Source organism: Hyperolius riggenbachi, chromosome 2 (genome assembly GCF_040937935.1).
Source record: "Hyperolius riggenbachi isolate aHypRig1 chromosome 2, aHypRig1.pri, whole genome shotgun sequence".
Classification (NCBI taxonomy): Eukaryota; Metazoa; Chordata; class Amphibia; order Anura; family Hyperoliidae; genus Hyperolius; species Hyperolius riggenbachi.
In genome coordinates, this window is record NC_090647.1 from 207,735,950 (window position 1) to 207,748,442 (window position 12,493).

At 43.4% G+C, this 12,493-nt stretch overlaps 1 protein-coding gene across 4 annotated transcripts in view; it reads left to right on the forward strand.

Moving 5' to 3' along the window:
- The window catches only part of MYO16 (myosin XVI), a 490,337-nt gene that overhangs the window by 149,001 nt on the left and 328,843 nt on the right, over window positions 1-12,493 (forward strand). For all 4 annotated transcript variants that reach the window (XM_068268029.1, XM_068268033.1, XM_068268031.1 and 1 more), the window contains exon 5: window positions 3,349-3,457. In XM_068268029.1, coding sequence (XP_068124130.1) covers window positions 3,349-3,457 — 109 coding nt within the window. The remainder of the gene's footprint in view (window positions 1-3,348; window positions 3,458-12,493) is intronic.

Consider the following 12,493-nt stretch of genomic DNA (forward strand, 5'->3'; position numbering starts at 1 on the left):
GAGGGGGAGCAGCCTTAGTCAAGCTAAAACAAGGCTGTGACCCCTCAGAATACTTCTCACTGCCACCACTAGCTGTTGCTAGACACTTCCACTCTGCTGTCGAGTGCTCAGCGCGCAATCCACATTTTCGTATTCGGGTCAGCTTTGCACTTTAGGCCGAATACGGGAACGCCACACACACACACGCACAATTGCAATCTTACACTGTAGTGAAGCAAAACCACTAACAGTTGTTCCGAACAATACTGTTAGCCACTCTGCTGTCGAGCTACTCGCACTGCCGTTTTCGTACGTTGGGTCAGCTGCGCGCTTTAGGCCAACGTATGACAAACGCCACACACACAATGCAATTACAATCTTATACGGTAGGGTTGCTCACTCATACAATCAGGCATGGACTTATACACAGTTACACTTCAGTCTCTTCTAGGCTATGAGTGTTAGTTTAGTACAGCAGAAGTGAAACTTATTAAATAACGATTTAATATTCCAGAAAAAAAAGTGGAACAATGCAGAAAATAATATATACAAAAGATTTACAAAAACACAAGTAAAAATTACAAGGATAAAAGTTACGAAGATACACACAAGGATATTTGCATAAAAATAAAATGGGGATCAAAATGTTACCAACTTGAAGGTCTAAACGTTGTTTGCGGGAGAACGCGGTTCCGGCCAGTAGCCGGGGAAGTTCTAGCGTTGTTGCTATCTCCTGGAACTACGATTTGTGACTGTCCCAGGTTTGGGTTATATAGTCTGCTGGATGGCCTGAGGCCACCCACATGTCCATATCCAGGAATAATCCAATTTCCTACATAACGCGCGTCATATCCTTTCCTGTGGTATGCAACTTCAAAGCTTTCCTGTCTCAGTTTTCAGATCATCAAAAAGGACTTCCCCCACGCCAGGTGACAATTGATTCAGGCTTCCTCAACATTCCAGCAGGCCTGTCATATGTAAATGTCAAACATTCCTGTCCACTTTGAATTTGGCAGACTCACTTAGTCGGATATTGTTTTGACCAACAGGCAGCCGTCTACATTAATACAAAAGATCAAAGCAATGCCCCACATTTGCAGGATGCCAGACAAAAGGGAACCTAATTACCTGGCTGTCCAGAGGAATTGTATGCTAATGCCGGTCTATTAACACACAATCACATTAACAGTCCATGAAGCTAGCTGCCAATACCTTCAAAGCCAGACTGGCTGACATACCCATGTGACACAGCCAGAAAAATGAAAGAAATATGTTCCTGTATTATCCTTAACATCATCAGCATCATAACTAGCTGCTATAATCCTGACAATCCCTTTGTTGTCTCTGTATGTATTTCATATAACTCTAACCTGAATAATCGCAAAAACCTTCTTTTTTTTAGGAGGCAAACTTCTGTTTTGCACTCCTGATTGGGTGTCTATTTTTCTCTTGTGTGACCCTGATTCCTGTTGGTGTAGCCTCAGAATGGAACAAACCAGAGCAATGCATCACAATATACATCTCTGAGTGTTAAGTACCACATTTATGTACTATGAGAGCTTACCTGCACAATTTGTTCAAAGTATTCAAAATCTGTTGGTCCTCATGCTACATGGAAGGAGTAAAATTGGGCAATCAAGACTGGCTTTCTATTTTCTGTGCTGGTGACACATCCGTATTGGGTTTGTTTACCTAATAAACTTGTAAATAAGGCCAAGACATAAAAACACTGATTAAGGAAGAGGAGTGCTGGAACCACAAGCATTGGAGAGGATTCAGGAGACTTCCAAAAAGATTTTGGGAATTCTGTTGCTATATGTAGCAGAATTTCCATATATACTATAATATAAGTCGGCCTAATGCAAATGTCGACCACAATATTCAACCCTCTTAAGCTGGATTTTTTATTGACTCAAGTAGAAGTCTACACAGCAAAGTTAATGACTGCACTTGGAGCTCAGGAGGGGTTATTGACTGCACTTCATACAGTATTGTAACCATTAACCCTTCCTGTCCCTTAAAGGGAAGGTCCAAGCAAAAAAAAAAAATGAGTTTCACTTACCTGGGGCTTCTGCCAGCCCCATGTAGCCATCCTGTGCCCTTGTAGTCACTCACTGCTGCTCCAGTCCCCCGCTGGGAGCTTTCTGACCTCGGAGGTCAGGGCCACATTGCATACATTTTTACGCATTCCAGCTAGTGCAGGAACAAAAATTTACACGTTGCACCACTAACACGTAAAAATGTATGTGTTAATGTTCCTGCACTAGCGGGAATGTGTAAAAATGTACGCAATTCGGCCCTGACCTCCGAGGTCAGAAAGCTGCCAGCGGGGGACTGGAGCAGCAGTGAGTGACTACGAGGGCACAGGATGGCTGCATGGGGCTGGTAGAAGCCCCAGGTAAGTGAAACTAGTTTTTTTTTTTTTTTGCTTGGACCTTCCCTTTAAGTGCAGCCAGTAGTACCTCCTCCAGGCCGCCAAGTGCTTCAATTATTCACTCCCTTTTACACAGCACAGTATCCCCCCTCCCCCTCCTCTGTCCCTTTCCTTGTTAATTGTTGTGGCAAAAACTTTCAGACTAGTGTATTCTTTGCATTTCCTTTCCTCAAAGTATCACTTACCACAGGGTAAATTGCTGCAAATGGGAATGTCACTGTTAACACTGAGCACACTGAGTAATGTGTGTACTAAGTCGACCCCTATACTTTTATGAACTGAATCAGACCTAAATCTAAATTTGTAGACTTATACTCGATTATATACAGGTATATACTGTGTGTCTATATGTGTGTGTGTGTGTGTATATATATATATATATATATATATATATATATATATATATATATATATATATCAGAACTTGAAAAACTGCTAAAAAAAAATCCATATACTGTAATGACTTCTAGATCCTCGTTAGCGCTATATTGACACTATTCTGTTACATTAGCATTTGTCATTTGATGTATAGATTTCTGTTTGCGTGCACTAAATTGTACACATCTGCCACATAAAAAAGAATAGATTGAGTAAGGCTTACGTCATCTGAAGAAATACAGTTAGCTGTAGTTTTTTGGGTTTTTTTTCCCTTACAAGACCATTGATTACTATGGACTGTCAGTTCCAATGCATTTTTACGTTCATGTTAGAGCTGACAGTAACATGTGGGTGAATGAGGTCTTAAAGCTGTGGCTGTTCTGACAGTGCTGAACCACCAGGCTCACTGGATTGCTTTGTACCAGATCTGACATTGTGGTAAATGGGATGATTATAACAGATCTCTTGCTGTCGTTTTTTATAGATGTAAACGCTACCCAAACATCAGTGGTATGTAGAGTATTGTGAACTTATACATTCTTTTCTTTCCTCTCTAGTCGGGGGTCAATGTACTTCTGCAAGATGTTAATAGCAACATTGCTCTTGACTATGCCACAGAAGGGACAGAGTCCAACGCTATACTTTTAGCATATTTAGAAGAAAATGGTAAGTACTTTATAGACCTAAATTTGCCCTGAATCAATCAATATTTCTCCCGATGTCTCTTACAGATGTTGCTCTGTATCAGTAACTAATAAATAATTTGCAGTGGCATGTGATAAAACGCACACAGAGACAACTGACCGATGTACAATGTACGTCTGTAATGACTAATGCAGGATTCTTTCTATTGTTACACGCACCAGAAAGAAGATTATTTTTCCCCACATTTTGAGATTTCTGATTTCCACTGTCAGTATGCCAAGTTTATAAGAATACAACTATTTTGAAAACTCGAATTCAACAGTTAATCCCCAGTAGTACAATTACACTAAATTGACAATTCCTTTAACTTGAATGAAATAGTTGCCAGCTGTAACTATTACCTCTCTCTTGAAAAAGCAGCATTACCCAACCCAAAGGCTTTTATTGTGGCTATGTACTACTTCTTCCTAAAGTGTCAATTTGAGTCATATTGGCAAAAGGTGTGTTTGTCTCAAACACTGCTGTTCTCCATTGAATCTTATAGCATCTGCCATAATGAGCACTATTTCATATTCTATAGAGTGGTCAACAGGCTGATTCCATTGTATAAGTATGGCAGTCTGCACTTAAGTACCATTAAACAACTTGAAAGTGACAATCCCATGAAAGTGATGACCTGATTGAAAAGTGAAGATCTGATTCAGCTGATTTCCTCCTTTATAAATATATTGATATGTAACATCCCATAAGTTTTGCATACATATATTTGATCACAATGGAACTTATACAGTGTGAAAGGCCCCTAAGACAGGAGGATCATAACTTTCATGGCAAACATTGTGGCACTAATGGGTTTTAGATTTTTCTTTTTTTCACTGAGTTATATATATAGCAGTATTTTTTTTAACTTTTTTAACCTTGAGTATGCTTTCAAGAATACGCAACTCAGTCCTCTTGGCTGGAAAAATAAATCTGTTTTTTCTGGGTTGAACAGGAAACAAGCATTGTTCATTAAGACTCTAATTAAAATTGCCATTTCATCTTTTTAATCTTTCTGTTATGAATGCTCTCTTGTGCTCATTATGGTCCCATAAGCACATTGCCCTTTAAGATAACCATTACAGCTCGTTAATGAAATGGGGAATTGCTAAATAAACGGTCAGGATGATATTCATTGGTTCTGCAGAGGTGACTTTAACCCTTTTGCCTTTGTTATGCAACAAAATTGAAAATAGCTATTTGGTAAGTTTTTTTTTTTGTCATGCTTTGCTCCTGTGTTGTATATTGCCAAAGGCTGTTCCCTGTATTTCAGTTGCCTCAAGTGAATTAAATTTTACTAAGTGCCTCCACACCCCTCACCCAGCAAAGACAATGTGTGACCGATAGATAGTGGTGATCGCATTGTTGACTCAGGAAACAGTTAATCTTCCATCATTTCAATGGTAGATGTTAATTGCCCCATGCCCTACATAGAACCCATACAAGAAATAACTTTGGTCTCCTACAGGCAAAATAACTGGGAACTGACTGCACTGTGTGCAATTGCACCCTCTGGGCAGCAGTTCCAAATATGTGTGGGCCTTTAACTCAGATATTCAATCTGCTACAACCACCATTACACGAAAAAAGTTAAACCAGGCCTCACTTGCCAGTATCAAAAATTACTTTATTGTGAAAAATATTCAGGAGTGTGTATCAAACCACTGTATAAAAACCATTAAAAAACACCATAGGAGCTTCATAGATGTCTCAGCATGCCCCCACTCTCAAAGAACCACTTCATGCACCCATGCACGCCATTCATTCCAATAGGGAGCAAATTAGCGCTCTGTGGCAACTTAGCAGAGCTCTGCGTTTAAGTGCAGCTTATTAGTTATTTTTGCTATTGCTATTGCTTAGCACATATAAAGCACATCCAAGCTTAAATAGGCAATAGGAATGAACACTGTCTCTGAGTTTATAACTGTTTTGGACTGATTGTGTCAGCATCCCCAGTCCACTTAGAGTAACGCCGCACATGCAAAACGACAGTCCAACTTCAAACAGCAGGCTTGTTCAGTCTTAGATTGCATAGCTCATCATGCTTAGTTAGTGAGCCTTATGTATTAGCAGCAGTTAGTAGCTTCAGCATAGCATAGATTTCATCATGTTCCGCATAAGCAGAGCGTCAGGTCCGCTATAGCCACCAACCTTATTTAGGGGGTAATCGTTTCCACCACATTCCCTGTTACTCCCCCGAAGGTGTGCGGTACCTCTGTTTAAAAGTTGCTCACAAGGGCTGCGCAGTCCTATCAGCGGCGGCTGTTGCTTATAGATCTACCTGCACGCGCCTGTACATCAGCGCTCCTGCGGGGACCAAGTTTGGGGTAGCGTGGAGTTGAAGCGATGGGCGAGGCCGGCCTCATGAAGCTTCTTTCACCGACATGTTTCGCCCAATGGGCTTCTTCAGGGTGTGGCTTAAGTTAGAATGGGATGGTCTCTGCTTTTATATCTCAGCTGCGGTCAACTGACAACTCTACAGGCGCCATCTTTTCTACTGGAAAGTTTGTCCAGACTTCATGGAAACGCAGTTATATTTACAAATATCTCAAACTTTTGTAATGGAATTGTTTCAGGACCGTAGCGTTGCCATAAATAAGTCACTTTTCAAATCTTAAAGGGGCCAGAATGACAGAGCTAGATATATACCCTCTCTTACATGTCAGCATTCATACAAGGGGTCGTTTTATATAAACATACCCCAGATTTTCACCTAGGGTCATATATTAACCTCATGAATAGTGTACAGTGATCACAGAGCGACCTTCGTATTTTCCATGTATATTTATATAGCAAACAGGAAACCATCTATACAAAACTAAACTCAAATTTGAGTTTTGATATTTGCCTACAGGTGTCACTCATGTCACCATGTGCACTACCCATATGGATCCAAATACACTGAAAAATCGATCTCAGAATTGAGGCCATGTGGTGATAGTGTCCCCAACTTATAGATCCACATGGTCTCCAAACGCAAAAGTTCTTTCTCTATATTGACCTTTCTAGCTCCTTTTATTACTGAGGATAAAACTTTAACCAAACTGCCTCTAAATTTTCCTCCATGAAATTGTTGATAATGTTCTCTCAAGGGACCTTTACAGTCCTCATTTTTATTACCCACATTAGATATGTGTTCAAGGATTCTAGTTTTAAATGTCCTGGTTGTCATGCCAATATAGTGTAGACCACAGGGGCCGGTCACCATGTACACTACTCCCGTGGTCTCACAGTTCACAAAGGCCCCAATTCTATATTCTTTCTCCCGTTTGGTATCCCAGAAAGTTTTGGATTTATGCACAAAAGGACACACCTTGAACCTCCCACACCTGTGCATACCCTTTGGGGGTGGGGTAGCTGCCAACCAGGTCTTTCTCTCTTCGCTTTGTTTTGTAATTTTTAAATTCAGAGGACACAAGTTGGTCTTTTAAATTCCTTGCTCTTCTTGCCATCATTATAGGGGTAGGCCCTACAATTTCTGCGATATCAGGGGATGCCATAAGAATAGGCCAAGCCTTTGATAGGGAAGCTTGAACTGCCTCCCAATGCGACCCATACTGAGTAACAATCCTCTCCCTATTTGGGGTGTTCGATCCCTCCCTCCTACCCGATACGAGAAGGGTTTCCCGATCTCTATCTCTAGATTTTTTCAAACTTTTTCTGAGCACCCTATGGGGGTATCCTCTTTCTCTTAGGCGCACATATAGTTCACGGGATTCTTTATTAAATTCTTTCTCACACAAACAGTTCCTCCTTAAATGGAGGAACTGTCCGTAGGGAATATTTCTCACCAGGTGGCTACATAGAACCCATGCCAACTCTTTGTAAGTCATTAGTACCAACCATTAGTAAGATGCGTTTTTACCAGGCACCTATAGAGTAGTTTCCATTAATCAATGCTTTTGTTACAACAACCAATATTATAACTGCCACACAGAGTATTTCATTACCTGGCTATTAGCCATAACCTCTGAGCTGTTCATGTTTAGAAAATCAGATTGTTGCAAAATGCTTTCAGTACCTGCAGTTTAGACCAAATATTAATTTTTAATGTATCCTCGAAGGGTAAATCTACAACGATGAACACAGATGGTGAAAGGGGGGTGTCTTCTGTCCTATGCGCTCTCTTTTGCTTTTGCTGGGATGTTTAATTGCACAGTATCGGCAGATTTTGCACACATGAATATTTGACTATGATGGCCAACACAAATATGTTTAGACTTGCTAAATTCCTCTGGTCAAAGACAAATGACTGGTAGAACTATTCATTTGCAATCATTAGCCCTAACACACACATGGTAAAATGATTGTTCATTTTGCAAGATGTCGCAAAATTGTAGTATACTGTGTATGGGGACCATTGCTGGGGATGTCTGTACAGACCATAAATTGTCACCCAAAATGATCACTATTAATAATTTTGAATAATTTAAGTCTTCTGTCTGTATATAGCATTAGGGTGGTAAGAAAGTATTTAAAGGACATATGTCAAAGGTCGAAAGGGTTGTGTTCAGAGAGTGAGAAAGTTAAACCGATGACATGAATGACTACAGAGTTTAGCTGAAAGTGTTTCAGCAAACCCTGATGGGCTTTTTTATGTTTTTAATGAATGATCAAAAATATGATCACTATAGCTGCCCTTTATGTATATAATCACTTTGATTATATTATATATAACATTATATAAATGAGGCCATTTGAGTGTGATGAGATGCTGGTTACTGTTAAAGCAATAGCAGATCACAGCAAGTTACACATATACTTCAGCAGCATTTTATATTAACAGGTGGGGCAATGCCAGCTGGGACTGAGACAGCTACTCTCCATATTAATCTGAAATAGCCTCCCTTGTGTATTTTACTGCCTGCTGTGGAACACTAGGTAATAACATACATTTACAGCATTCCAGGACAACCTTTTGTCATCTCTGGGAAAACCCACTGTTGTGCTGCTGCTGACATACTCTGTAGGTGGAGATTTTCATCTTGCCTCATGACAGGAATATGTATGCATATTGCCTAAATTTGTAATAGCAAGAAGATACTTAGCATAAGCTGTTATTTATTTGTGGCCATGAAGCAGTTAAATGGCAGTGACAAAAGCAAATTTACATTGTAAAACAGAGGCTGTGGCTGTATTCCTAGGAGGACTGTTACAGGCCATTTTACAGATAATCAAAATCCTAAGCCATGACTGTTCAAGCAGCCAAGGTCCTAAAGCCTGCAGAGAATACCTCTGAAGAGCAGCGGCAATTCATCACATCTGACACTGGCTAAAAAGCTTTGTATGTAGGAGAAAGGAATACGGAGGTTTGGAATTGAAAAATAAAGAGCTACACTTCTAAAGTAATTTTATTAATAGAAAACTATGTAAACATAGTGTCTGTAATACCAGGACAGTGTCTGTAATTCCGGGACACGGTGTCTGTAATACCTGGGACACGGTGTCTGTAATACCCGGGACACGGTGTCTGTAATACCTAGTGTTGGGCGAACACCTGGATGTTCGGGTTCGCGAACGTTTGCCGGACATGGCCGCGATGTTCTGGTGTTCGCGCCGAACTCCGAACATAGTGGAAGTCAATGGGGACCCGAACTTTCGTGCTTTGTAAAGCTTCCTTACATGCTACATACCCCAAATTTGCAGGGTATGTGCACCTTGGGAGTGGGTACAAGAGGAAAAAAATATTTGAAAAAGAGCTTATAGTTTTTGAGAAAATTGATTGTAAAGTTTCAAAGGAAAAAATGTCTTTTAAATGCGGAAAATGTCATTTTTCTTTGCACAGGTAACATGCTTTTTGTCGCCATGCAGTCATAAATGTAATACAGATAAGAGGTTCCAGGAAAAGGGACCGGTAACGCTAACCCAGCAGCAGCACACGTGATGGAACAGGAGGAGGGCGGCGCAGGAGGAGAACGCCACGCTTTGAGGCACAACAACCCAGGCCTTGCATGAGGACAAGAAGCGTGCGGATAGCAATGCATTTTGTCGCCATGCAGTCATAAATGTAATACAGATAAGAGGTTCAATAAACAGGGACCGGAAACGCTAACCCATCACAGATGTTCATTGTTCATGTTACTTGGTTGGGGTGTTGCGTAGTCGTTTCCAATCCAGGATTGATTCATTTTAATTTGAGTCAGACGGTCTGCATTTTCTGTGGAGAGGCGGATACGCCGATCTGTGACGATGCCTCCGGCAGCACTGAAACAGCGTTCCGACATAACGCTGGCTGCCGGGCAAGCCAGCACCTCTATTGCGTACATTGCCAGTTCGTGCCAGGTGTCTAGCTTCGATACCCAATAGTTGAAGGGTGCAGATGGATTGTTCAACACAGCTACGCCATCTGACATGTAGTCCTTGACCATCTTCTCCAGGCGATCGGTGTTGGAGGTGGATCTGCACGCTTGCTGTTCTGTGGGCTGCTGCATGGGTGTCAGAAAATGTTCCCACTCCAAGGACACTGCCGATACCATTCCCTTTTGGGCACTAGCTGCGGTTTGTGTTGTTTGCTGCCCTCCTGGTCGTCCTGGGTTTGCGGAAGTCAGTCTGTCAGCGTACAACTGGCTAGAGGAGGGGGAGGATGTCAATCTCCTCTCTAAAGTCTCCACAAGGGCCTGCTGGTATTCTTCCATTTTGACCTGTCTGACTCTTTCTTCAAGCAGTTTTGGAACATTGTGTTTGTACCGTGGATCCAGAAGGGTATAAACCCAGTAATTGGTGTTGTCCAGAATGCGCACAATGCGTGGGTTGCGTTCAATGCAGTCTAGCATGAATTGAGCCATGTGTGCCAGAGTCCTGCCAGAATCCTCATCATCCTCTTGTGAGCGTTGTGATAGTTGTGATGCATCATAGTCGTCACCTTCTTCCTGGTCTGCTTCTGCTGACCATTCGCACTGAATTGTGGAAGTCCAACGTGCACCGCTCTGGCCCTCGTCAGTGGTGGCATGAAATTCCAGCTCCAACTCCAGCTGTTCCTCCTCCTCTTCTTCGTCATAGCTGCTGGGGCCAGCATTTCCTGAGGCAGATGGCCTGATGTTGGTATCATCACGCTGATCGTTTTCTCCTTCAGATTCCCCCAGTTGCATCATGACAGCTGTTTCCTTGATTTTCAACATTGACTTCTTCAGTAAACACAGCAGTGGTATGGTAATGCTGACTGAAAAGTTGTCACTGCTCACAAGCAACGTGGATTGCTCAAAATTTTGGAGGACTTGGCAGAGGTCCAACATGTTGGCCCAATCGGATCCACAGAAGCTTGGCAGCTGTCCGGATGCGCCTCGGTACTGCGCCGTCATGTACTGGACCACTGCACTCTTCTGCTCGCAAAAGCGGGCTAGCATGTGCAGCGTAGACATCGCACAGCAAGCGATGGTGAGGGAGATTGAAGCGCTCCTGCATCTTGGCGAGTGCCCCCGAAGCAGTACTGGAATTTCTACAATGTTTGGCCACTCGTCGCACCTTCAACAGAAGATCGGCCACGCCTGGGTATGTCCTCAGGAACCGCTGAACTACTAGGTTCATCACGTGCATCCAGGCAAGGGATGTGTGTCAGCTTAGCCAACCTTAAAGCGCGAATGAGATTACTCCCATTATCACACACAACCATGCCCGGTTTCAGGTCCAGCGGTGCCAGCCACAAATCCGTCTGTTCCTTTATTCCCCTCCAAAATTCCTCCCCTGTGTGCTGCTTATCCCCAAGGCAGATCAGCTTCAGCAACGCTTGCTGACGCATGCCAACAGCTGTGCTGCACTGCTTCCACGATCCTACTGCTGCTGGGTTAGCGTTTCCGGATGAGGTACAGCTTTGAGATGCGTTGGAGGAGAAGGAGTCAGAGAGGTAGGTGCTGCTGTTGTTATCCAGTGGGAGGGACGGCGGTGCAGCTGTTGGCAACACCCGCGCCATAGCAGGTGAGGAATCGCTGCCAGGCTCCACAAGGTTCACCCAGTGCGCGGTAAAGGAGATGTATCGACCCTGGCCGAACGCACTCGTCCAGGTGTCAGTGGTGAAGTGAACCTTGCAGGCAACGGCATTCTTCAAGCTTCGAGTTATTTTGCTAACCACGTGCTCATGCAACTCAGGCACTGCAGAGCGCGCAAAGTGGTAGCGGCTGGGAACCACGTAACGTGGGATGGCCACTGACATCATGCCCTCAAAGCTGTTTGTCTCCACCACTCAATATGGCAGCATTTCGCAGGCCAGAAGCTTGGCTATGCTGGCTGTTAGTGCCACGGCCCGGGGGTCATTTGCTGGCAATTTCCTCTTGCGCTCAAACATCTCCGAGACAGACAACTGAACCGTAGGGCTGCACACTGAAGGACTGTTGGTTGTTGTGTTTGATGAAGACTGGGAGACCTCAAGAGCACTATTCCGGAAAGTGACAGTGTCAGCGTCGTCTGATGTTTGTGAATGTTGTTGTGAACCACGCAATGGCTGGGCTACTGCTGCTGCTGAGGAGGGTCTGGTGGTGAGTCTGGTGACTCCAAGGGAGGCAGTGTTGCTGGTACCCTGTCCTGCCGCGTTTGCCCACAGAGTGGGATGTTTGGATAGCATGTGGCGGCTCATGCTGGTGGTGGAGAGGTTGTTAATATTTTTCCCCCTGCTCAGGCGGGTCTTGCACACCTTGCAAATCACCATGGTACCATCCTCACTGCAGTCTTCAAAGAAAGGCCAGACTTTGGAGCACCTGCCTTGCTGGCGATTTCTGTTTGCGCCTCTTTTGCGTCTCACTTGAACTTCCACGCTTGTGGTGCCTGAAATTTCGCGCCGCCTACCTTGTGGCACAAGGCGAACTCGTGCAGCAGTGGGTTCTTCAACAGACTCATCTGTGCTGCTACGACGGCGATGTGCTTCTTCATATACAAAATCTGGGTCTCTGTCCACATTGTCCAAACCCTCCTCTTCCATCTCCTCAAACTCGTCATATGTGATTGTGGGCCGCCGCCGTGGAGTAGAGCTCCCCAGAACAACCTCTGCGCAGCTCACTCCAACGTCGTCTTCCAGATCTTCTCGGCCGA